At 43.9% G+C, this 25,154-nt stretch overlaps 1 protein-coding gene across 7 annotated transcripts in view; it reads right to left on the bottom strand.

Annotated features, from left to right (window-relative positions):
* LOC133363741 (broad substrate specificity ATP-binding cassette transporter ABCG2-like) overlaps positions 1 to 25,154 on the bottom strand; it is a 71,097-nt gene that overhangs the window by 28,407 nt on the left and 17,536 nt on the right. For all 7 annotated transcript variants that reach the window (XM_061583062.1, XM_061583064.1, XM_061583066.1 and 4 more), the window contains 4 exons: positions 20,399 to 20,556; positions 17,505 to 17,656; positions 13,645 to 13,746; positions 10,331 to 10,575 (listed from right to left, as the gene is read on the bottom strand). In XM_061583062.1, the coding sequence (XP_061439046.1) occupies positions 10,331 to 10,575; positions 13,645 to 13,746; positions 17,505 to 17,656; positions 20,399 to 20,556 (657 nt within the window). The remainder of the gene's footprint in view (positions 1 to 10,330; positions 10,576 to 13,644; positions 13,747 to 17,504; positions 17,657 to 20,398; positions 20,557 to 25,154) is intronic.

Genomic DNA, 25,154 nt, shown 5'->3' with positions numbered 1-25,154 from the left:
TCTTTTGGTTGTTCACCAGGAAACCGTGGTCTTTCAAGTGAGATAACATTATCTGGACATCCTCCTGAGCCTGATGGAAAGACTTGGACTGAATCAGGAGGCCATCCAGATAAGGATAGATGTGCAGTCCTCGAAGACATAGACTGGCCACTAATGTCAACATGACCTTGGTAAAAACTCTTGGCGTGGAGGTCAGACCGAATGGTAGGGCTTTGTACTGCTAATGGTATCCATTGTAGTAAAAACGCAGTAGCCTGCAGTATGATGGAAATATTGGGATATGGAGATAAGCTTCCTTCAAGTCCATTGATGTTAGAAAATCCTGGGGCTGAAGGGCCTCCTGTATGGACGAGAGGGTTTCCATCCTGAATCTCCAGCAAGTGACAAACTGGTTCAGGAATTTGAGATAGAGTATCACGCACTAGATTCTGTCCTTCTTCCCCACCAAGAAGAAGACTGAGTAGAGCCCTGAGAAAAACCCTTCTGAAGGAACCTCCTCAGTTGCAGAAATGCCTAATAAATGATGAATGTTATTTGAGACCACTTGTTGTTTCATGATGGATTTGGAAACAGGAGAAGGAAGAAACCTGGCAGGTGGGTACTCCTTCATTTCTATCTTGTACCCATCCTTGACTACCTTTAGAACCCATTTGTCTTGAGTGGTGGCTAGCGATCGATGGAAAAACTTGCTTAGTCTTCCCCCCACCAGTGGCAACAGAATTGAGTCAGAACCATTGGAGCTGATGTCCCTGGCATGCTTGATTAGATGAATTCCAGGAATAAGAAACTTGAGGTTTCTGCTGGAATCTCAGTGCATTCCACGAGGGGCGGCCGCTTCTGAAGTCATGGCCTCGTCCTGCAGATATGGACCCATGAAAGGACTGATAGGATGAGGAAGGACACCTGTAGAAACATCTATCATCCCGTTTCTGAGATAGCATCATCTTCTTTTTGTACTTAGTCTCCACCAGGACATCTTTTAGTGACACATCACCAAATGACTTTTACCCAGAGAAGGGAAAAGAAGCCAGATTAGAACATGAGGAAGCATCCACATCCCAATGAGTAAGCTACAGGTGACTACTGCTGCTGCCATGGCCCTGCAGGAAAACTGGGTGGAGTCCTTACTAGCATCCACTATGAAGGTTAGGGATCTGGAAACTTTTAGTACAGTCTTCCTAACTCTAGCAGGATCCTGATTGGTATTGTCCAATGGATCTTCCACCCTGCTCTAGCAAAGACAGAGGCTGATACAGAGGCATGTATTGACAGGGCATTAGCATCATGAGAGCGTTTGAGGGCTACATGTGACCTGTGTTCATTGGAATCTTTCAGCTGCACATCTCCATCTTGGGGCAGAAGAGCATGGGAAAGCAGAGCAGAAACAGGACCATCCACTGCAGGAGTCCAAAGCTGCTCCATGATATCAGCATCTAAAACACAGAACTTATTTGCATAGTTAATTCCCTTCTTACACTGAAGTGGTGAATCCCATGTTGACTTCATTATTGCCTTTAATGGAGCTGGCAATGGTATACACCTACTTGGCATTTTTTAAACAGGCACTACTAGGGCACTTTTGGAAACTGGTTCCAGCTGCTGCTGCTGCTGCTGTGTTGTGTTGGAGATAAATTCAGAGCAGCTGCCTTGCAAAATAAAGGAGAATAATATATGTCTATGAATTGTCTTGTTGAAATCAACTCATCTAGTCCTGAACCATAACTCCATTCTCCTTCCTCTGTCACATCCTCACCTTCAGCATCAGGTTGTGTCTCATACGCGGCATGCAACTGCTGTCTAGCCCCTATAGTAGAGCTTTCCCTCTAGCAGTTCTGAAAGGAGTGGGCTATGACAATAATTCTTGATGCTGCACCCTGGGTGTCTCTTTAACTGAGGGGGAACAGTTTCAGTATCACTCTGATAAGGAGGTAGGATTCATTTTGATTCCTTTGCCAGTTCAGCTGCAAGATCACCAATCATAGCATATTTAAGCTGTTGGAGCACGTCAGGCAAAAAAAGGTTGGACAGCAGGACCTGAAGTGGTTGTTGCTGTGCTAGGGATGAGGTAGGGGAAGGCAGTCTGTTGCAACTCTCCTGACCTGCTAACATACTGCTGCTCTGTAATATGACTTGACTGACTAGGCACCAATACCAATACTTCCTCATATGAGGACAGTGGCTCTCACTCCCTATCCATACTTAGTAGTAGCTATGGAGGGTCTGGGGACCGTGCCTGCTGTGCAGCTGTTAGGGCAATAATGTGCAAATTAGCAGGCGCTACCACTCTGCTGTGCTCCAAAATGGCGGGTGCCACCACTCCTCTATGATCCAACACTGCAGGCACTGTTGCTCTGCTGTGACCCAAAATGGCGGACATTGCCACTCTGCTGTGTTCCAAAATGGTGGGCGCTGTCTGCTGTGATCAAAAATGGCGGGCGCTGCTGCTCCACTCCTTTCCATGGCCGGCGCTACTGCTTCCCTCATACACGCTGGTATTTGGGCCACCTCTGTGGACTCATTGACTGGAGAAACATCAGAGCCCTGGTAATTCCTTGTGAGCTTGGACTGACTGAGGAAACAAGATCTGGATGAAGTTCCCTCAACAGGATAATCTGCGCCAAAAACGGTGGGAAGCTGTTGTGGCTGGGCACTGGCCGTGGCTACTACTGAGCACTAGCCGAGTTTCTTTTTTTTTTTTTCAATAATTTTTATTCAGGTTTTCATAAAACATACAAGACAAAATCATAAAACATTCAAAGACAAAAAACAAAATCAAAAATAGTTAAACAAAAAGAAAAAAAAGAAAAAAAAAACAAAAATAAAAAATAAAGAGTAAAATATTGACTTCCCATTTGTCAAAGATCAAATCAGTTATAAGTCTATAATATATAACAATCCTGTCTCTTAAGTCATATTATAAAATCACTTTCCTCCAGTAGTTATCTTACTTAATCATCAAATCTCATAAACATTACTTTATTCTTTCCACAAAAAGTCAAAGAGAGGTTTCAATTCTTTAAGAAATATATCTATCAATTTTTTTTTTCCAGATAAGCATATCGATTAATCCATCTCATTACTAATTATGATAATCTTGTTGTCATAACCATAGTCAAAATAAACATTTCAATTAATCCATCACATCAGAATCTGTTAGGTTCAGTAATTTCAGTAGCCATTGTTCTATTATCCCTATTAGTTCCATTTTCCATCTTCCATCTTCAGTAGTCTTGTTAAGTCCAGTAATTTCAGTATCCAATCTTCCATTATCAGTATTCCATAATAATCTTGCTGTCAAAGCCATAGTCATATAGTAAGAGTCTGATGGGAATTACCTCTATCCCAAATATTTTCTTGCCATCCATTCTGAATAGGTTGCTGAAATACTGCTGTAAAATCATATCTCTGTTCTTTTTTTCAAAATACACTGGGTCATCTCTTGAAAGTTTTTCCATTGTCACATGGCTGCAGTTAATTCCATAGATTTTCTCTATATTGGGCTCCATCACATCATTCCAGTCCAGAATATTATCCATGCCATTGATAACTTTATCTCTAGAATCTTCATTAATTTCTTCAGAGATAACATTGAGTTCCAAACAATAGATTTTATTTCTAAAGTCCATAGACTCCAAATCTTGTTCCTGTTCCACGTTTGTTCCAATCTCCGGGATCTCCTCTCTCACAGGGACCCCTGTTCCAGTCTCCAGGGTCTCCTCTCTCACAGGGACCCCTGTTCCAGTCTCCAGGGTCTCCTCTCTCACAAGGACCCCTATGTCTTTAATCTCCTGTGTCTCCAAACAATAAATTTTGTTTCTAAAGTCCATAGACTCCAAATCTTTTTCCTGTTCCACGTTTGTTCCAATCTCCGGGGTCTCCTCTCTCACAGGGACCCCTTCCAGGGTCACCTCTCTCACAGGGACCCCTATATCTTTAATCTCCTGCTTCATTTTACTCAATTCAATTTTCAGCTCCTTACAACCCTGTCGCAGGTTTTGTTTCGTTATCTCAATCTCATCCATTATTTTCTGAAACATAGTTATTTCCAGCTTCTCAGCCACTTTCTTAATTGCCATTTTAAAAGAAAAATATAGGAAAACCACTTCTTATTTCAGCAACAATTGGGTTAATACTCCAAACTTGGTGACATCACAGTATAAACAGAGCAGACAGCCTTATCTCTCCATGTTTAAGTAAACAAAATGCAGTTCCCAGGATCGAAACAATTAATGGCGGTCGTCAGAAAACAGATTCGTCAAAATAAAATAGACCAAAAAGAGAGTAGTCTCAGACAATATAATATTCTTCAAAATAAAAATCTGGAATAGAAATCCCTCTTCTGTGTATATCTTTAGGATGCAAATCCAGGACAGCTTTTTGCAACAAAAACAGAGATAAGCTATTAATTAATGAGTAGCAGAGAGAAGTTATGGCTCCCCAGTGAGATGTCAAAAACCGATCAATCTGGCAAATCTCTTTTAAACAGCAACAATTTAAGTCAAGTAAAAGAAAAATATAGAAAGAAGGGTGCTTGCCTGTTAGTGCGTTCTCTCTTAGAAGATAAGATGAACGTTCGCTTTTCCAGATAGAGCTTGTTGTTAAAAATCCGTCCCACCTTCGTCGGCTGGACCTCGTCCCATAAATTAATGAGATCTGGTCGTCCCAACAAAAATAGGCTTTGAGGTTAATCTCTTCGTTTCTCCCTACCCGGGAGAAGTTTAATCAGTCAAAAAAAGAAAAAATCTGACTGATATATCTGAATAAGCTTCTTTTGAGGCAGGAGCCCGTCTCAAGAGCAGGCACAGGCTAAGTCACCCTTCCCGGAAGTCTGCACTAGCCGAGTTTCTTAAAATACCTTTTCTTTGATAATTGCCCCTTACTTTTCTCCATCACTAATTCGCAAAAGAAGTTGAAGGTGGCTCTTTTTTTTTTTTAATGAAAGACAAACAGGTAAGTATGAGGGGCAGGAAAGAGAGACAGATAAAGAACTCAGCGAGGATAAAGAGATGAGAGAGATCACCAAATAGGATGTACTCCAAGCTAAGATGGGAAACGAACTGAGCCTCAACAAGAGGGGAGGGGCAAAAGTATTTGCTGAAGTGTTTCCTGTCTCTGAGCTGTAGGGAGAGCTACACTACCTGCTTGGAGACCTCTGTAATCCACAAGAGAAAGAACGGAACACCACTACACCTCATCCTGGTCACAGCATTGATCCAAATTACCACCTCCCCTCCTGCCCTCTTTGTGGCTGCTTTTTGAAGAAGAAAATTCTGTTGTTGTGAGTTCCAGTCAGAGAGCTCCAACATTATCTATACTCTGTTCCTGATCTCAGGTTTCCTAGAAAAGAGAACATATTCTCATATGGCCACTGCCCTGGCATAGTCCGAAAACACAGATAGGCACAGGAGAAGCCACAGAAGCAGCAGCAACCACACCACTCCAGGTAACTTGTAGAAATGGTGTTTGGTCCTTCACTAACGTATAGAACCCTCTAAAACAGGGTGGTCATCCTGGAATCTGAAAGTGGTCCTAGGCCTAGTTCCATGCTGGTGATAAGCAGGGAGAAAAGAGAGGGTGGCAGAAAGAGAGAGAGGAGAAAGAGGTTATCCACCTACTTTTGTCTTGGGCTGTACTCACCACTAGCATGTAGCCCCTGACAGCTTTCCCTTGAGGAAATATGGCCCTAACCAGGAAAAAAGGGTTCCTCACTCCTGGCATAAAATAAAATCACTTTGGCCCCATCTGCACTATACATTTAAAGCAGTATCATACCACTTTAAACAGTCAAGCCTTCCCCCAAAGAATCCTGGGAATAGTAGTTTATTAAGGATGCTGAGAGTTGTTAGGAAACCCCTATTCCCCACACAGAGCTACAATTCATATTGTTCCCTGGTTTTTAAACCACTCTGGGAACTGTAGCTGTGTGAGGGGAAGAGAGGTCTCCACACAACTCTCAGCACCCTTAACAAACTACTGTTCCCAAGATTCTTTTGAGGAAGCCATGACTGTTTAAAGTGTTCTAATGCTTTAAATGTATAGTGAGGACATGACCTTCTACAACCTTTTTGTCCTTCATAAAACAATCACTTTAAAATCTTAAAATAAAACCTACTTTTGAACTGTTGAACTTGAGTTTGAAAACATTCAACTAAATGTTTGCAAGGTAAATTACAACAGGAAAATGTTTAGTTTTAAAGCCTTCTGTGGCTCAGGACCTCAATACCTCAAGGACCACGTCTCCCCTTATGAACCAATCCAGAACTTGTGTTCATCATCAGATGCCTTTCTTTGGGTGCCCCTGTGAGAAGTGTATATATTGTGTTGCTTTTTCAGAATATTCTAAGGATAAATAAAATATGTGATTTTATTGTTAAGAATAAGTGGTTAATAAATTGATAGACTGCTTGTAATACATATTCTAAAGAGACTAGAGTTAACATAAGTAGAAAAAAGGGGCTTTTTCTTAGAATAGGACATCTGTCTGAAGTTCAAATAAAAGCAGCCAGAACAGACAGTTTGTGGTCAAGTTCCACTTCAAAATAGAAAGGGGATTTACACTTGACTAATTCAGCTGATGTTTTTAGTCCTTCATTGCTTTGCTTGATGTAAAGGGAGTTTTTATGCTTAGTTAATGAGGAGGGGAGGGGAGCAATATACCTTATATGGAGAATAATAAATAAGAGTATGGGGTAGCCTAAACTTGAGGAATGGGAGATGTAAACAGGGGAGGAGTTTCATGTGACATGATTAGGCGTCTCGGATAGGTTGTGAACCCTGTAGTACTCTGTCCAATGAGGAGGCAGGGGAGGGAACCATAGCGTCGGGCTAGGGGATAAAAGTTTGTACCGATGTCAGGTTGGGTGTGCCTACCTTCTGGTAGACACCCGCTCTTGCAAGAACAAAATAAAGCTTTGAAACTGCTTCACAATTGTCTTTGTCGTGGGTCTTCCACAGGGGACCTTTTTGGGGTCTCTCATAAGGGTTTTTTCCCTTCAGGAAAACCACGTTTCTTACACCCCCTACAAGGTAGGCTTGGAGGGTGGCAACACAAAAATGGGCCTTTTCAGTGGTGGCCCTCCAACTGTGGAATTCTCTCCCCAGGGAGATGCGCCTGGCACCATCACTAGCCATCTTTAGTTGCCAGGCAAAGGCCTTCCTCTTCACTCAAGCCTTTGTCCCTTAATGTGTGCTGTCCCAATTATTCTTGTTATTTGGTGGGTTTCTAAGTGTTTATTGGCTATTTTGTCTATCTGTGTTGGCTTTTACTGTATTGAAGAGTTTTATATTTTAATGATTGTGTGTTTTTATCTACAATTCTTGTTTTAAATTTGTGTATGTTTTTAAAATGTGTTGTAAGTTGCCCACAGACCACTTAGCATTAGGAGTCTAACACATGGCGTGGGACCGCAATACCTGGTGGAATGCCTCTCCCACTATGAACCTACCCGCTCACTTCATTCGTCATCTAAGGTCCTCCTCCGGGTACCAATTCATTGTGAAGCCTGGAGGGTGGTTACTAGATCTAGGGCCTTTTCTGTGGCAGCCCCCGAGTTGTGGAATAGCCTCCCCGAAGAGGTACACCTGGCGCCTACACTATTATCTTTTCGGTGCCAGGTAAAGACCTTCTTATGCTCCCAGGCGTTTTAATCGTTTTAATCATTCTAATCTTTTTAGCTTTTTAATCTTGTATACTAATCTTTTTATTTATTTTTTATATATATATATTTTGTTTAATTGTATCTTTGTTTTTTCTTTATGTCATATATGTTTTGTGATTTTATTATTACGATGTATGTATGTTATCCTATGCTGTTTACCGCCCTGAGAGCTACTTGCTATGGGCGGTATATAAATGCAACAAAATAAATAAATAAATAAAATAAATGAAATGAATAATAATAAAATAATTTTGCCAGATTTCAGAACAAACCAGGTATTATTCAACACATTTATACACAGGAATGAATACCAGTTGCCGTAGGCTTAGGGGAAGGCAATGGTAAACCACCTCTGAATATCTCTTACCATGAAAACCCTATGAATATATAAAAAAAAGATTCATAGGGTTGCCATAAGTCGTAACTGACTTGAAGGCATATAACAACAATTATAGATATAGACATAGATAACATACACACACATACAAGATTGGATGATGATGATCAAACTGATTAAAAACTATGCTATGCTTTCTTAAGTGGAAGTGATGAAAATCTCAGCCAAGATAATGGTAACAGCCTGTTCAGTCGTGTTTAAGAAGGAGGGATTGCCTGAACCCTAAAAGTGTACTTGATACATGGTACCAAAGTATTAAGACCTTGCTAAAAGGACCAGATGTCAGGGATAATTCTACAGCTCAGCCAGCTGAAGTTGGAAATCAAGACCAATTTAAGAAGATTACAAAAAAGCCTTATTGAAATGTGGAGTCATTTTAAGAATGTATTCAAAATCTATCCCTAATGAGGTTATGGAGATAGAAATGATTGTGAGAAAAAAGTCAGGCCCATTAACCCTGGAAGATTATAAGCTCTTAAAATTGTAATTCTCATCACAGGGTCAAGCTTTTACAAAGCAATTAGTAGAGATCCCCATAATGTCAACATACACACACAAAGCTTTTAACTTCATGGACTCTGAATAGATTATTAACAATCACTATGGTTTTTTTTTAAAACTGCTGCACAATTCTTGAAGATGGCTCACTGGAAGCAGGGGTCACAGAAAAAGGAATAGATGCACTGTCTGAGAGTAAAACACCAAAAACCTTTCAGACAGAATGTCTGCTTGAACAGCAAGACATCATTGTTTGTGTGAGTGTCTGCTGCACTCTACAGCCCTCGTCAGGCATTATTATCCAGTGATCAGAAAATATTTGAGGAGGGCAGCAGGGCCCAGAATTTTAGCTCTGCCCCCCCCGAGGCACCATCATTTCTTTCACATTCATCTTGTGGAGAGTGACTGTATGAAACAGGTATTCCTGAGGATCCAAAAGTCACAAGGAATCTACAAGCATACAGGAGGTTCACCCCTTCACACAGTCTCCCTCTGTGAGCTGAGGGCACCAGAAGTGACCATAAAGGGGGCGGAAGTAGTGCACCCATCCTCACATGTTTTCTGAACACTGGATTGTAATGCTCAAGGAGGGCTTTTGAGTCTCAACTCTTTCGTTAGTCTCTGTGATCTTCAGTCTTTCCAGGACCTACCTTTAGTTCAAACATGCATTAGGGGACCCACTTTTTAAATTTGACTACCATATATTTACATGGTGCTGCTGTTGTGATTCACCTTAGCTCAAACCGCAACTCAGCAGTGGCTCCCAGCACACTAACTGAAGAACAAGTAGTTAACTAAACCTGTAGCTTGGGTTAATTATACAGCCCTCCTCTCCACTTTACAGGGGTGCCTACACTACACACTTATTCCAGTTTGAAACTAATACTAGAGTTTCCCTTAAACAGTCTTCAGAAATTGTAGTTACTGAGTGCTGAGAACAATTTTGTAACAGTTAAGAATCTCCCTAGAATTCCCAGGGTCCTTGACTGAGACTGGTGTGAGAGTAACGTGTTTGAAACAGGCTTACATTTCCTTTTTTTTAAAATGATTTTTATAAATGATTTTTATTGTTATTTTATACACCCTAAACATAAAATTTAACCAGGCTTACATTTCTAGCGTAGACATGCCCCAAATACAGTTCCCAAAGGAAGAAAAGGACAGACGCTGCGTACACACTCCCATTTACTGTGCACCCAGTGCACTCCCAGCACTGGTTTGAGAAGCACTGTACAGACAAGGCCTACAGGCACACTAGTTGCCAGATCAAAGTGTTTCCATTAGCCACACCTGGAAGGGGAACAGATTGATCTGCCAATCAGCTGCGATATCTCTTTGAAGCTGATTTAATACACTCAAGCTGCTCCCACCAGGTTTTATAGTAAAAAGAGACAGGGTTTGACTAGTGTTGTGTGCCACCATTTTCAGAAGTGAGACGTGGCAACGCACTGGAACTGGCAGAACAGCGAGTGTGTTTCTACCCAATATTAGCCACATTCCATATCTATCCTGTATCTATCCTGTTGTTTCTTATGAACTACCGTGTTTTGATGCATTTTTCCTCCAACCAGCTTTGATCCGAATTGAGAAAAAGAACAACCTAGCTGCATTTTAAGCTGGTAATGTGTACACAGCAATACTGTTTGTCCCACAGTATATCAAACATTACTATTTCCATAGATCTTTGTATTTAAATGCAGTTCATTTTGAAACAGAAGTAGGCTGCATAGCTTCTTAACAACTTTGATTTTTTCTCCCAAAGGTTAATTTGGGTTACCTGAGCTGTGGAATTTTGTGGATTGCCTATCAAATTTTTGAACGTGCGTTTGGACGCCCATTTGAGCTGATGAAAAAAGGGAGTGGAGTATGGAATTTCTTTATAAATTGTTGCCTTTTTTGTATCATCTGAAGACATTGCATCAAGCTCTGCTCTCAGTGCTTTGTAGTTTCCATATCTGGAAAAGCGTTCAGCTAATCCTGCTGCAATGGACTCATACTCTTTGCCAGTCTCATCAACTGTTTCTTTGGATGACAATGAAAATTGAGATTATTACGTTGCAAGTAAGCAATAGACACAAATTAGCTCATAGTTTGTGTACTCTGAACTGACTTAGGTAATATTCAAATTGGTATCTTTGCAGAGATTGCAAGAGGAATTGGTGAACTTTGCACGTTTTCACTATGCTTCAATGTAGCACTCCGGAAAAACCTGAAAGAAGCCAGCAGAAGCGTATCTGGGACTGTTTTCAAGAGGCAACAGGGGTAGATTTGGATGATGTCTTGTCACAGACAGTTCTTGGACAATGCCAAAGGCAAGTGGCATGCTCTCCCACCCCAGCTCCCATGACCAGAGGAAAACATGGGATCATTTTTGATTATTCACATCACCATTTTTTATTTTAAAGCATAGTCAGAGCAATCCGACCTAGATGGGGAGGTGGAGTAAAGTGTACGATCCACCCCTTCCAGAACTCTAGTGGTTCATGCCAGCTTGGGGGGGGGCTTTTCTTTTTCTCCTAGTGGGTCTTTATTGTTTTTATTCCCCCCCCCAATATAACAGCTCCAGGCTGGTGTACCTGAGGGGTTTGATCCTGGGGCTGGGCCTTTCAGGGGAATGAAGGGCCCTTGATTCTAGTGGATCCAAAGCCACCTCTGAGCTGTCCCTGAAATGCTCCATTTCATGGTCAACTACCCACAAAACACTGCTGGTGGTAGATCTGCCCAGTGTCCAGAGATCTTTCTATGGACATAACTGTGTCCCTCTCTCTTGCTAGTGGAGCTCTTCTACACAGGTTGAAAGGCACCTCTGCCCCAACTTAAATCACTCCAGCCAACAGATCTGGGAAGCTAGGACTGCTCTCTAAGGTTCTCTTAAGATTGTAATTGATTAGACCAGAAGCTGCTTGAAGCTGGGCTAGTAACTTTGCCTTGCCTAGGACTCCAGGGAAATGGCTGCAGTAAGAGAAACAGAGGGAATAAACTTCACTACCAGCAGTAACACCACCACCACAGTGAACCTACCCACCCCTTGCATGTAGCAGCCTTTCCCAACCTTTGGGTCCCCAGATGTTGTCAGGCTACAGTTCCTGTCAGCCCCACCCAGAATGGCCAATGGTCAGGAATGATGGGAATTGTAATCCAACAATATCTGGGGACCCAAATGCTGGGAAAAGCTGGATTCTGCAGTATAGATTTGTATAGATTCTATGCAGTTACAAAGCTACTATCGCTGGCATGGTGGTGGTTGGGGTAAGGAGTATCTTCTGTCAACTCCAGAGAAACAATCAACAATGCATGGAGGAAATGTTAAACTGAGCAGGATGCAAACTTCCTGAATTTAATAAGATGTTTGACATGCTTCCAAGTTTCATGGAACAAATGTTTGGTTCAAACAAAGCCCAAAATACACAGTCAGAGAAATGACTGCATAGTGTCTCTCTGCTCAGAATGGAACTACACATTCCATGTTTCATATATATCAGAAAGAATGTGAGGCTAGAACCTTTCTTCCCAATACACTAGATTTCTACTTGGAGAGAGTTGCTTGTGTAGGGGAGCATTAAAAATGTGCCCCCCTCAGCAGCAGGCTGAAGTGGTAGAGTCCATTCTATGACCTCATGACTTTACCACGTCATTCCCTTTAGATTCTGCTGCATATATAGATTACTCCTTCATCCAAGTTAGAATTGCGTCTGCCTCAAGACAAACACGCATTGCTACTTGTTCTGATTGTTATGTAAGCTGAGAACCAAACCAAGTGTGTACATGCTATGAAAAGACTCAAGTCCCAAATATCTGAAAGACTGCCTCCTTTCCTGCAGACCCTTAAGATCAGTTAACACCACCCTTGGACGTTTGGGGTAGGAATGGCGGGTTGTGGCCCAGAAGACGGCATTTTCTGTGGCAGCCCCTAAGCTGTGAATTCCCTACCCACAGAGGTGTGTCTGGCCCCTTCATTACATATATTTCATTGTACGCTAAAAACATACCTCTTTATCCTGGCCTTTGATGACTGAGATAGATATTTTAGGGCCCACCCTATTCTTCTGATTGTAAATTGTATTTAACTTGCCGCCCTGGGCTCTTACTTGGAGAAAGAGTAGGATATAAATTTAATAAATAAATAAATAAATATTTTAATCTCGTATTTTTATAATGATGTAACCCACCTTGGAACCTTATGTTCCAAGGATGAGTAAGAAATCTAATAAATAATAAAAACAAACCAACAAACATGTGTTTGCCTGTTTGGCTCTGAAGCAGTAAGGATAGTCTAATCTTGATATCAAACTGAATGTGTAGGGGAAGGGAGCAAAATCTGAGCCATTCTCCTACTGCACCTTGCTGTGCTGGCAGGGCCGGCATCAAAGGGTCAGTATTCATGGCCCATCTGCTGTGGGTCCACACTTCATCAGGTGCCCATTGATAACAGCCTCCTGGACCTGCTCCTCATTTTCCCCATAGCAACAAACTGCCTTTTACTCTGTCCCAGACAACAGTGATAGTGAAACAGAGGAGCAGTAGATGCCACTGGTTGCTTTTACCCTGTCTGTCTCCCTGGCAAGCAAATAGGTGACAGCAATGATGAGGAAGAGAAATAGCATCAGCTGGTACCTTGCTGAGGAAGAAGGGCCCAAGGGGTGGTATCTTGCCCCCCAAACCCCTGGAGCAGGCACTGTGTGCTGGGATGCTGTGGTGGATGTGGTGTGGTGGGGCAGTGGCACTCACCTGACTTCCCATCAGATAAGCAGCAGCTGCTAACCTCCTGCCGGTTTGCACCACACTGACCTCCCATCCACCTCACCCCTCCCTTTCCCTCTCTTTCCTGGAAAGCAGCAGTGATTCAGCTGCTGGGAGGTTAGACGACTGCTCCAGCACACCATCTGCTACTGTTAGGATGTTTTAAGCTGTTTTCCCCAGGCCAGTTCACTTCTCATCCAGCACAGCGAGGTGGGACTGCTAGAAAGTAGAAACCCCTACCCCCACTTTAGAGCCAAATGGGTAAGTACTTTTTAAAAAACACACATACAGATTTGTTTTGGGACAGATGCAACAAGGTAACTCTAGCCGGAAGACTTTCAGCATCCATACCCGTAAGAACGGTAAGTTTACTCATTCCGACAGCAGTTGAATCTCCATTAATGACGTCCAAAAAAAAATCAGCGGGGTTGTTATATGGTTCGCACACATAACCTGTGAAGAAAAGACTGTTTATTTTTACACAGCCTGCAACTGAGGCAACCTTAAAGAAAACACATCTACAGGTATCATAGAACAGAGGTTCCCAAACTGTGGTCCATGGACCACCACTTGTCTGCAAGCTTTATTCAGGTGGTCCATGTTATGCCTGTGAAGAATACTTACAATGGGAATTCTATGGAATTCAAATTGTAATATAGTATAATACAATCCAATTTAAGAAATAAAAGAAGCAATAAAGAGAACAAAAATCACACAGCTTCTACCACAATGTATTACTATTGCTTCAACAGGCAGAAAAAGTGTTTGCCAAGACCCTCAGCAATTTTTAAAGGGTCTGTGGGGAACAAACGTTTGGGAACCACTGGCACAGAATCTTGTCACTGTCATTAGAAAGCACAGCCTGCAAAGAGGAGCCCATGTGCTTTATTTTGCTGTGAGGTGAGGTCAGCTTCCTTTGCCTCCTCTCACCAAACAACACACATACTTTCCATGCAGTACCAATTTCTTCTTCTTCTTCTTTGCAAATCTTTCTCCACACCCATGCGTTCAATCTGACTTTAAAAAAAAAAGCGAGTGCCTTGAAAGTTTCTCTTATTAAATCTGGGGTCCCCAACATGGTACCTGTAGACACTGTGGCACCTTCAGACACCCCTTGGCATCTGCCAAGGCCTCCTACCCCTCCTAATTTAAAAAAGAAGTTGGTCGGTTGGCTGGCTGGCTGGAGGTATCTGTTTCGGAGGAAGGGTTATGAGCAGTGGAGGCCCTCAGTAAGGACAGGCGGGGAACTGCTCACTCTAACCATCCCAAACCACCAAACCTATAGCCCAGTCCCTTCTCTGTTCCTTACATTCATATTCCATACAATACCTCACATTTAGAGACTTGTTTGTGTCCATCTTCTGTTCTGGCCAATCTTCTCTGGTTACCACAGCCAATCACAATCATTGCTATGGTCCCACCCGTCTCCAGGAGTAAAATTCTAGTAGGAGTGGCTTAAGGAGGGCAGGGGTTCCCTCACTACCTCCATTCTGATTTTATTTCCCATAGAATAAGCTCTAATCAATCAGGAGGAGTCCCTCAGAAATGCACTGGAAGTTCTATAGCACTAGGGCAGGACTATGAAGAGCCTTCCCAATGCATAGCAATCTGAGCCAATGTGATGCATGGATTTGCAATCTGCATTGGTTCCTCTCTGAGTTTGTGTTGCAATTCTCTTGCTTTGCAACCAGCAGGCTAAAGCAGTAGGAAGCACACTTCTTTCTCTATACCCAGACTTTGAAAGCAGCAGCAAAATTTCTGTGCGAGTTAAGTTCAGTATTTGATTGTGCAGAGTAGGTGGGCGGGGGATGTTGTTAGATAGGGAGCAAGGTAAAAAACTGCAGAGTGGGGTGGGGGGTATGCTTTTGTCCTGATGGGCCTTTTGCTGACTGTTGGGGGAGAGGGGGAGGAAGAAGATGACAGCGGTGGGGAGAGTAGGAGTTGGCCCTGATGGGCCTTTTGCTGACTGTTGGAGAGGAGGAGGATGGTAGTGGAGGGGGTAGGCCCTTGCTAACTATTGGAGGGGGAGGGAGAAGAGGAGAAGGAGGAGGAAAAAGCAGGACCCAAATGGATCGCTCTGTGTGTGGGGAGGGGCTGATGTATTGCATCTAACAAGATGTAGCTTGAAAGAAACAAGTGGCCACTGTGTTTGTGTGTGTGTGTGTGTGTGTGTGTAGGCAGGCAGAAGGAGAGAATTGTTTAAAAGAGTTTCTAGTGTTGTTCATGGCTGAGTGGGGATCTTCCGGATCCTAGTCCAATGCTCTAACCATTGTATTTATACACATATAAATGCTCAATTTGTTTTATCAATAATTTTATTGTCTTTTGTGGACCCCTGCTAAGCCAAAGTAAGGCACTTATCAGTTTCTTTAGGTTCTATTTGTAAAACTGTAATGTTTTAAGCATGCACAGAATCTTTCAATGCAAGAGGATGGGAAGAAAACCAGACCTTGGCCACACCCCCATGACCTAATTGGTCACGTCCCTGTGACCTCATAGCAGCCCACCCACTTTTAGAGGGCTCCAGCCACCACTGGTTATGAGCATTGTCCGTTTTTCTTTTGTGAAATGCAGGGCCGGCTCCAGGCATGCGGGTGTTTGGCTTGTGTGTTGTTGTGTGAAACAGCATACATTACGTTGGAGTTAAGTTGAGCAAGAAAACGTCTTCAGAGCATGTTAAGAGTCTTTATTAAGACATTAAGGCCAGAGGCTTAAGAGTAAATACATGTAGAGATTCTTCAGTCACCCCCCTTCTGGTACATCTCTCTCCATAGATGAACACAAAAGACAGCCTCTCAGCTCAGAGGCATAATTCAGAAGAGCAACAACTCACATAGACTCTGTTACAACTTTCCCAGCTGTTATCTTCCGTTACCATGACAACCTGTCTGACCTTCAAGTCTGCTCTCTCAGGCCAGACATGGCAGATAAGACTGCTTCTCAAAACACATGCTTGTAACTTTCCAGACCTGATGAAAATATCCTTAGGCAGTACGGCCTAATGCCAACAGCGGGGGCCCTTGGGCATCAGCTTGCCCTGCCCCCGGTGTGTGTGTGGGTGCGCGCACGTGTGCATGCGCACGCATGCCCCCCTGCGCGCCCCCCATGGCCCCCCTACCTGTCTAGTCTTTACTATTGCCCTTAATGAAGATGGCGGCTGCGGTTTCCCTAAGGGGAATGAAGCCTCTGCCGCCATCTTTGTTGATGGCACACGTGCATGCTACGCGTGCACATCTCTGCCATCAACTAAGATGGCGGCAGTGGCTTCAGTACCTTAGGGAAGCTGCGGTCGCCATCTTCATTAAGGGCAATGCTAAAAAGCCGGCTGACAGGTAAGTGGGGGGCATGGGGGGTGCGGATTGCAGAAGGGGAGCAGAGGGGCCCCCAGGGGGCCCTCAGGAGCTCCTGTAGCTCTGGGGCCCTCGGGCCAGTGCCCAACCTGGCAGCCCTTTAGAACCGGCCCTGGTGAAATGGGTACTTTATGGTGCCTACAACACTTTCTTAGATTTCCAGAAATGCCCCCATGTTCCCTCCCCAAACTAGGACCCCTGCAATAAATGACTGTAAGGTACCTTATTTTTAAAACATATGCAGGCATAAATTCAGGGATTTTTTTAACTGGAAAACTATTCCTGGCATAAGGGGTGGAAAGTGGGTTCATGGTGATGTTAGAAGGTCCAGCCAATCAGCAATGTACAGAGTCAGGTTCTGCTGAAAACTAGCATTTTCTCCTGAGACTGATTCTGCAAGGAAGATTGTGTGCCTCATTAAGTTCCACAACAGTGTGACTTCTCTTGCTGTGTTTGCAAGCACTCTTAGAAAGCCTAAATTACAGCTCTCATCTGAACTAGAAACTTACAAGTTCAGATTAACACATACAGGGAGATTCTGGAATTTGGAAAGGGTCCAATATGTTGTAGGCAAATGCCAAGGAAATGGCTAAATGCCCTGCTCAGATACTGGCAACATGTCTAAACTGGCTCTTTTGATACAAGCCACTAAGAATGACAAGAGTCCCATAGGTTTGCAGACGGAAATCATGCAGCATATGTCATGTATTTTTGGATCTTAATACAAATCAAGTGTTTCTATAAGTTATTTTTGAATAACAAAACATTGCTCAAAATGTCATTTTTTTTAACAATGTACTGAAGTGTTCCAGAAAATGCTTACTGCTGTGTCTAAAGTTAATGTATCACATGAAAACTCACCAAGAGTCTTGAAGTACGGAAGAGCATTTTCACATGGGCCATGATACAGAAGTCTTCCAGCTGCAAGTAGCGTCAGGCTGTCAAACAGCTTGTAAATAGAGTACCGGGGCTGATGGATTGAGAAAATTATTGTTCTTCCTTGTTCTGACATCCTGAATACAACACATGAACAACTATTAGCTGCTGAAATCACCTGTTGTTTTTAGTGCTCCAAATAGGGTTGCCAGGTTCAGGGCCTGAAACTGATCCTGTATCTTTAGGAGAAGAGAAAGTGAGCCAAGTGCAGGTGTTCTTGCAACACAGTAATGGGAAAAACCACAAGGTGGAATTCTCTCTTCCCCCTGCACAACTTTTAAAGATACAGAAGACCTCTTGGAGGCCGGGCCTGGTAACCAAGAAGTCTTCTGTATCTTTAAAAGTTGTGCAGGGGGAAGGGAGAATTCCACCTTGTGGTTTTTCCCCTTACAGTGATGCAAGAACACCTGCACTTGGCTCACTTTCTCTTCTCCTAAAGATACAGGATCAGTCTCAGGCCCTGAGCTTGGCAACCCTAGCTCCAAACCATCAATAATGTGCATTAATATAACTTTAAATAATAACAGTAGACTCTTGTCTTAAGCAGCACTGTAAGCAAAATTCTTGCCAGCACTGATGGTCTTATAACTCCACCCCTCTTCATTATGCCATATCCATTTAGCATTGCTGTCTCTCACCTTTGGCTATGTCCCTTCTTTAAAGAAACAGATATGAAATAATATCACACAATAAAGAAGATTACTGTCATACACCAAAGTCCAGCAGTGATCTGGACACAGACGCAAGAGGTCAGCAGTCAATCATGCCGACTTCAGGAGGCAATAGATCTGAGCCCCACCACCAAACACAAGCTCCCAAGATGCCCCCAGATTTCAAGCCCAATAGCCCTGAGCCTGGAGGACCCCCAAAGAGGGCAAACCCCACCCCCTCCCAGCCTGATGCCAAGGGGCTAGCATTCTCATCTGACAGTCAGCATGTTGAACATGAGTTCATGGAGAGACAACAGGCATGCTTGGCTCCAGGCTGAGGGCTGCCCCTTTAAGGCTCTGCACTCCTCAGCAAGGATGTGGAGTCTCAGAGGAGCAGTCAATCAGGCTCAGGAAGCATACAGAACAGTCCTCTGTTTCTCAGGCTGTGTATAGGGCCTCTTGAAAACTGGTCACCAATCACTCTTGTTTTCAGGGAACTTCATTTGGCCAAACCCTCCAGCCTCTTTTCTACCTCTCCTCTCCTGTCCTGGGCAGCTCACTGGCTTTGCACCTTTCTGACCCACACATGGCTTCTGCTTTCCCAGGATAAGTAACTCAGAGTGGATTTCCCTCATTACTGAGAAATTGCAGCCTGTCCCTATCTGCACACTTAGAATTAAAAAACAGGGCTTCTTTCCAAAGTAGCGAGCCAGACTTCCACATGGACCTCAGCCCTATCTTTTTTCTTTTTTAAAATTAAACACCCACCCTGCCTCCTTTGACAGCATTCTGAGAGCACAAGATTATTTTTTCCCTATTCTTTGAGACCCTTTAAGACTGTAGTCATGTGTGCACTTACCTGGGAGTAAGTCCAATTGAACTCAATATGACTTACTTCTGTGCAGACATGCCTAGGATTGCTATTAATGCTCCTAGCTTATGATGGTGCTCCCACCACCAACACTTATGTTGATAAGTTCCTGCTTATTTTCACCTCTGACCTTGAAAACCTTATTTTATTCTTATTCAGATTAAAAAATCCTAGATTTTATTTTATGGGAAATTATTTTTCTTTATTTGGATGAGAATTTACTTCAAACGCATACACACACACAGAGAGAGAGAGTTGTATGCACACCCTAGGGAGGTGAGGAGGTATCGTTTTCCATTCTGTCCTATATTTGTCGTATGCAGCACTGTTTCCGTTCTTGCGATTTATCTTCCGCCAAAAATGACATTATTTGTCTTGCTGTCCACTGTGATGAAACTATAACTTAATTCCTTATGTAAATTATGTTGTCATTACATTATTCCACCCCATTCCTTCAATGCAAAGGAAACACAATGCAAGTGGGTGGGGCCATAATCAATTATGTGTCATTTGTTGACTCAGAACAAGACCACCAACAGATACCAATCATATTTGCTGGATGGATTTCAGTTCCAGACATGAGACAAGTAAATGAATATTGGCAATTTCCCCTCCCATTTCTGTTTTCGCCTGAGTTCTCCGACATCCCTAGCGCACACACAGGACACGTGCAGATTAACCGAGGAGGGAGTTATTGTCCAGCACTGCCTCTACTTTTCTTTTTCATTGCTGCTGTTGCCAAAATTGAGGAGGTCTTGAGGAGAGGTAGAAAAATTGCTTGGAGAGCCACAACAGGCCCTTGAAATTGGGGTTAGCCACCCTTAGAGTACAGGATTGCTGCCTTAAAAGTCTTAAATAATAATAAAAAAATCCTGTGCTCTCAGAACGCTACTAAGGGAAGTCAGGGTGAGTGTTCAATTTTTGAAAAGATAGGTACCAGGCCTGAGGCTCAAATATTTTATTTTGAAGGCTATAAAAACACACACACACATGCACACAACACCTCCATAATAGAGGTGCTACCTTGAGGGAAGACACTTGGGCCCTGCACCAGAAATGGGGTGGGAGTGGATGGACTGTGCTTATTGCACAAGAAAGTACATGTAAAAGCCAAGATGGAGAACCGAATAAGGAATGCTATCTTTAAAAACAACTCCCTTGTTCAAACACAAATGAAGCCAGAAAACATTAGTCTGTGAATATTCTGGTCATGGTGTAGTACTCTTCTTTTTCTTTTTTCCTTCGTCAATCAATCTTTATACAAAATGTGGAGCCTCCAAGGGTCAGGTGCAATTTACTTTTTTAAGAGCAGCAGGACGGCATTGGCTGTGCTGGCATCCAATCCAGTTGTTGGTTCATCTAAGAATAATACTGTGGGGTGCGTAATGAGCTCTAGTCCAATGCAGGTCCTTTTTCGCTCTCCCCCAGAAACTCCACGGATAAAATAGGTGCCAACCTAGTACAGGAAAGGAAGTTTCAAAGCGAGGAGCAAAATTCTTTGAAACTATAAAAACATAGCACACAGGGGAGATGTCTGAAGCTCACTTTTATCTCTATCCACCTTTGAGCCAGCACCCCCATCTTTCAGTTGCCCCTCTTACTGCACTTCCATTTCCCAAGCCACAGGTCTCTCTGGAACACCATCTCTATCACCCTCCTTTTCCCCCTCTCTTCACCCCTGATCAAATTGGGGTTATGGAGGGGGGACTGGGTGCTGTTAATGGGTCACTTCCCCTCTTACAGACCAGCCATCTCTGGTATTATGCATTTGATTTTCATGTAATCTGCTCTGTGATTGCTCTGGCAATGAAGAGCAGATAAGAATTTTTTAAAATAATAATAGTTCTCTGTCTCTGTCAGTCTGTCTCTCTCTCCCTACACCATCAGAGATCTCTCTGTGTCCCAAGTTGCATATACACCATACATTCAAACCACATTCCCTACTCCACCCCCAAATAATATTGGGAATTGTAGTTTGTTAAGGGTGCTGGGAATTGTAGCTCTGTTCCCACAAGGGGGGATGGGAAACGACACATGCTTTAAATGTGTTTTAAATATATGGTGCACACTGTCCCAGTCTGTTACCCTCACTGTTCCTTTTTACTCAGCTCACAGGTCTCACCACGCCTCATCCTATTCCTTTTCCCCCTCCACATCATGATGTTGTTTCTGCACCATCACAGACGTATCTGCATGCCCAGCTATTAGTCCCTTCCCATCTGTCCCTCTGTGCTACATTTCTCAACCTCACCCCCCTTATTTCCCATCATTCTCTTTTGGGCCATGTATCTTCCTGTGCATCCTTCACGCTATTTCTGGATTCAAGATCTGCAGCAAAAGCACATAAGGCTTTCACACTCTCAGTTCACACAGTGAAGACATCTCAAGGCCAAACTAGATATGTTAATTACAAGATACCATTTAAAGCATCTCTATGTTTTAAAAAAATTAAAATAGAACCTGTGGTGGTATGTGAACAGAATTTATTCATTTAATAAATTTATATCCCACTTTTTAAGACCGTATCCTCATGAAGTGGGAGACAAGCTCAGCAACAACCAAAGAACAATACCAGAACACAATATATATTACAAAAATCCAGAACCCTTAAAAATATCCAGCACTTAACAATCATCATCATAACACAATAAAGTAAAATAAGAGCAGCCTCACCATTTCTGCCATCCAGTTAAAATAACAAAAATACATTTCTCTTAATATACACATTTTTGCATGTATTTTTTCTGCATACCTATTTTTGCAAAGCAGTTTCCCCTAATATAATGCATTTTTGTATATTTTGACTAATATATGAATTTCTATGCCACACTGCCCCAGTGTATGCTTTCGTACACATTACTTGGCTGGAGAGCTGCACTGGTCTGTTGGTCGTCTACAGCAGCTTAGAGCAGCTCAGAGCCGGGGTTGCTATTGAGAGCAACTGAAAACAACTCAGAAAGGAACATCATAGGAGTTAACCCACACTATAACTAAATCACTGTGGAACTAAGAAGAAAAAGACAAAAATATATTTTAAGTTTATCATCTACTTTGACTGTTGAGCTGGTTCCACCCTGTTGGGTGAATACTGCTGATGAATGTTTGTGAGAGGCCTCTGTAGGCCATGCTTTGTTATCTATGTTTCAGCAGTCTTGAGTGGAGGAGGATGCTGATTGAATATAGCCCAACAGGAGAGCTGATATTGAATAACGTTGTGGTGTTGTGGCGGCTAGTGTTTAGCTGAGTTGCATCTGTGACACTCTGTGGGGTATCTGCACTTTCCTGCTTTGGCGGATGCTCATTGACTGTTGCAGATCTGGGCCCTGCGAGTGACGGACACCTATAGATTACAAGAACAACTATGAGGAGAGATACCATCTACAGGCGCCCGTTACATCTTAAACTAAATCTGGCAGAAGCTGGAAGAAGTAGAAGACCATCCGGCAGTTTTAGGAGTTCTTTCCCTCTCACCAAGCACCCTGTCCAGATGGCGACTGGTCTGGAATGTCTCCACCTTGTATTGGGCCAGGGAGACAGACTAGGAATACCGTTGGTGTACCGTCCACCTTGCTGCCCAACAGCTTCCTTAGCTGAGCTGACAGAGATAGTCTCGGAGGTGCTCTTGAGATCCCCTAGACTTTTGGTACTGGGGGATTTCAACGTCCATGCCGAGGCTGTCTTATCTGGCGCAGCTCAGGACTTCATTGCCTCCATGACAACAATGGGGCTGTCTCAATTTTCTACTGGCCCAACACATGTGTCAGGACATACTCTCGATTTGATCTTCGCCACTGGACATGGAGATGGTGATCTGGCGGTGGGGTGTTTTTCATCTACCCCATTGTCATGGACAGATCACCGCTTGTTGAGATTTAGACTCACAGCGGCTCTTTCCCTCTGCAAAGGTGGAGGATCTATTAAGTTGATCCGCTCCTGGAGCCGGATGGATCCCGCAGGTTTTCAGAGGGCTCTGGGAGATTTTCCGGCTGATAGGACTGGTGCTCCTGTCGAGGCCCTGGTCGCACTGTGGAATACGGAAATGACCCGGGCTATTGACACGATCGCTCCCGCGCGCCCCCTCCGCTGTAGAGCTCATACAGCTCCGTGGTATACCCCGGAGCTGAGAGCGATGAAACATGAGAGGAGGAGGCTGGAGTGCAGATGGAGGAAAACTCCCAGTGGATACAATCATGCCTTGGTAAGTGCCACCAATAAGTTGTATACAAAAGCGGTAAGGACAGCAAAGAAGCTTTATTTTGCTGCCTCTATTAGATCATCCCTATGCCGCCCAGCGGAGCTTTTTAAAGTCGTGCGTGGGCTCTTACACTCTGGCCCCCACGATACTACGGAAACATTGGAAGCCCACTGCAACGAAATTGCTGGACACTTTCAAGATAAGATCGCATGTATCCGCAGGGATCTTGACTCCAATGTTGCGACAGATGAATCCATTGAAGTGTCCGGAGCACGGCCTTGTCCTTCATTATTGGATGAGTTTCAGTTGGTGCAGCTCGAGGAAGTGGACAAGGTGCTTGGAATGGTTCGGGCAACCACGTCTGTTCTGGATCCTTGCCCATCTTGGCTAGTGAAAGCTAGCAGGGCTGGGACCACCGGTTGGGCCAAGGAAGTGGTTAATGCCTCCTTGAGGGAGGGAGTAGTCCCTGGTAGCCTCAAGGAGGCAGTAGTGAGACCTCTTTTAAAGAAACCCTCCTTGGACCCAGATAACTTGAACAACTATAGACCGGTGGCGAATGTCCCTTTTTTGGGCAAGGTTTTGGAACAGGTGGTTGCCTGCCAGCTCCAGGCGCTCTTGGACGAAACCGATTATCTAGATCCGTTTCAATCTGGTTTTAGGCCCGGTTTTGGCACCGAAACAGCCTTGGTCGCCCTGTATGATGACCTTTGTCGGGAGAGGGACAGGGGGAGTGTGACTCTGTTGATTCTCCTTGATCTCTCAGCGGCGTTTGATACCATCGACCATGGTATCCTTCTGGGGAGACTCGCAGAGTTGGGTGTCGGGGGCACTGCTTGGCAGTGGTTCCGCTCCTACTTCGCAGACCATCACCAGAAGGTAGTGCTTGGGGAACATCACTCGACACCCTGGACTCTCCATTGTGGAGTCCCTCAGGGGTCGGTCTTGTCCCCCATGCTTTTCAACATCTACATGCAGCCGCTGGGTGCAGTCATCAGGAGTTTTGGAGTGCGTTGCCATCAATATGCTGATGACACGCAGCTCTATTTCTCCTTTTCATCTTCTTCAGGTGAGTCTGTTGATGTGCTGAACCATTGCCTGACCGCGATAATGGACTGGATGAGAGCTAATAAACTGAGACTCAATCCAGACAAGACCGAGACACTGCTGGTGAACGCCTTCCCTGCTCAGATGGTGGATGTTCACCCTGTTCTGGATGGGGTTACACTCCCCCTGAAAGAACAGGTACGTAGTTTGGGGGTTCTTTTCGATTCTTCCTTGTCTCTCGAGGCCCAAGTGGCCTCGGTGGCACGGAATGCATTTTACCATCTTCGTCTGGTAGCCCAACTACGCCCCTATCTGGACAGGGACGACCTCGCCTCCGTTGTTCATGCTCTGGTAACTTCAAGATTGGATTACTGTAATGCGCTCTACGTAGGGCTGCCCTTGAAGACAGTTCGGAAGCTTCAGCTGGTGCAGAACGCGGCTGCCAGACTATTGACGAGGACCAGTCGGTCTTCACATATAACACCTATTCTGGCGCGTCTGCACTGGCTCCCTATTTGCTTCCGGGCGAGATTCAAGGTGCTGGTTTTGACCTATAAAGCCTTACACGGTGTGGGACCTCAATACCTTGTGGAACGCCTCTCTCACTATGAACCTACCCGTTCACTTCGTTCAGAATCTAAGGCCCTCCTCCGGGTACCAGCTCATCGGGAAGCCCGGAGGATGGTTACTAGATCTAGGGCCTTTTCTGTGGTGGCCCCTGATTTGTGGAACAGCCTCCCCGAAGATGTACGCCTGGCGCCTACACTTCTATCTTTCCGGCGCCAGGTAAAGACCTTTTTATGCTCCCAGGCATT

This window comes from Rhineura floridana, chromosome 9 (assembly GCF_030035675.1).
Source record: "Rhineura floridana isolate rRhiFlo1 chromosome 9, rRhiFlo1.hap2, whole genome shotgun sequence".
In the NCBI taxonomy this organism is placed as follows: domain Eukaryota; kingdom Metazoa; phylum Chordata; class Lepidosauria; order Squamata; family Rhineuridae; genus Rhineura; species Rhineura floridana.
This window is presented reverse-complemented; position numbering and strand designations above follow the sequence as displayed.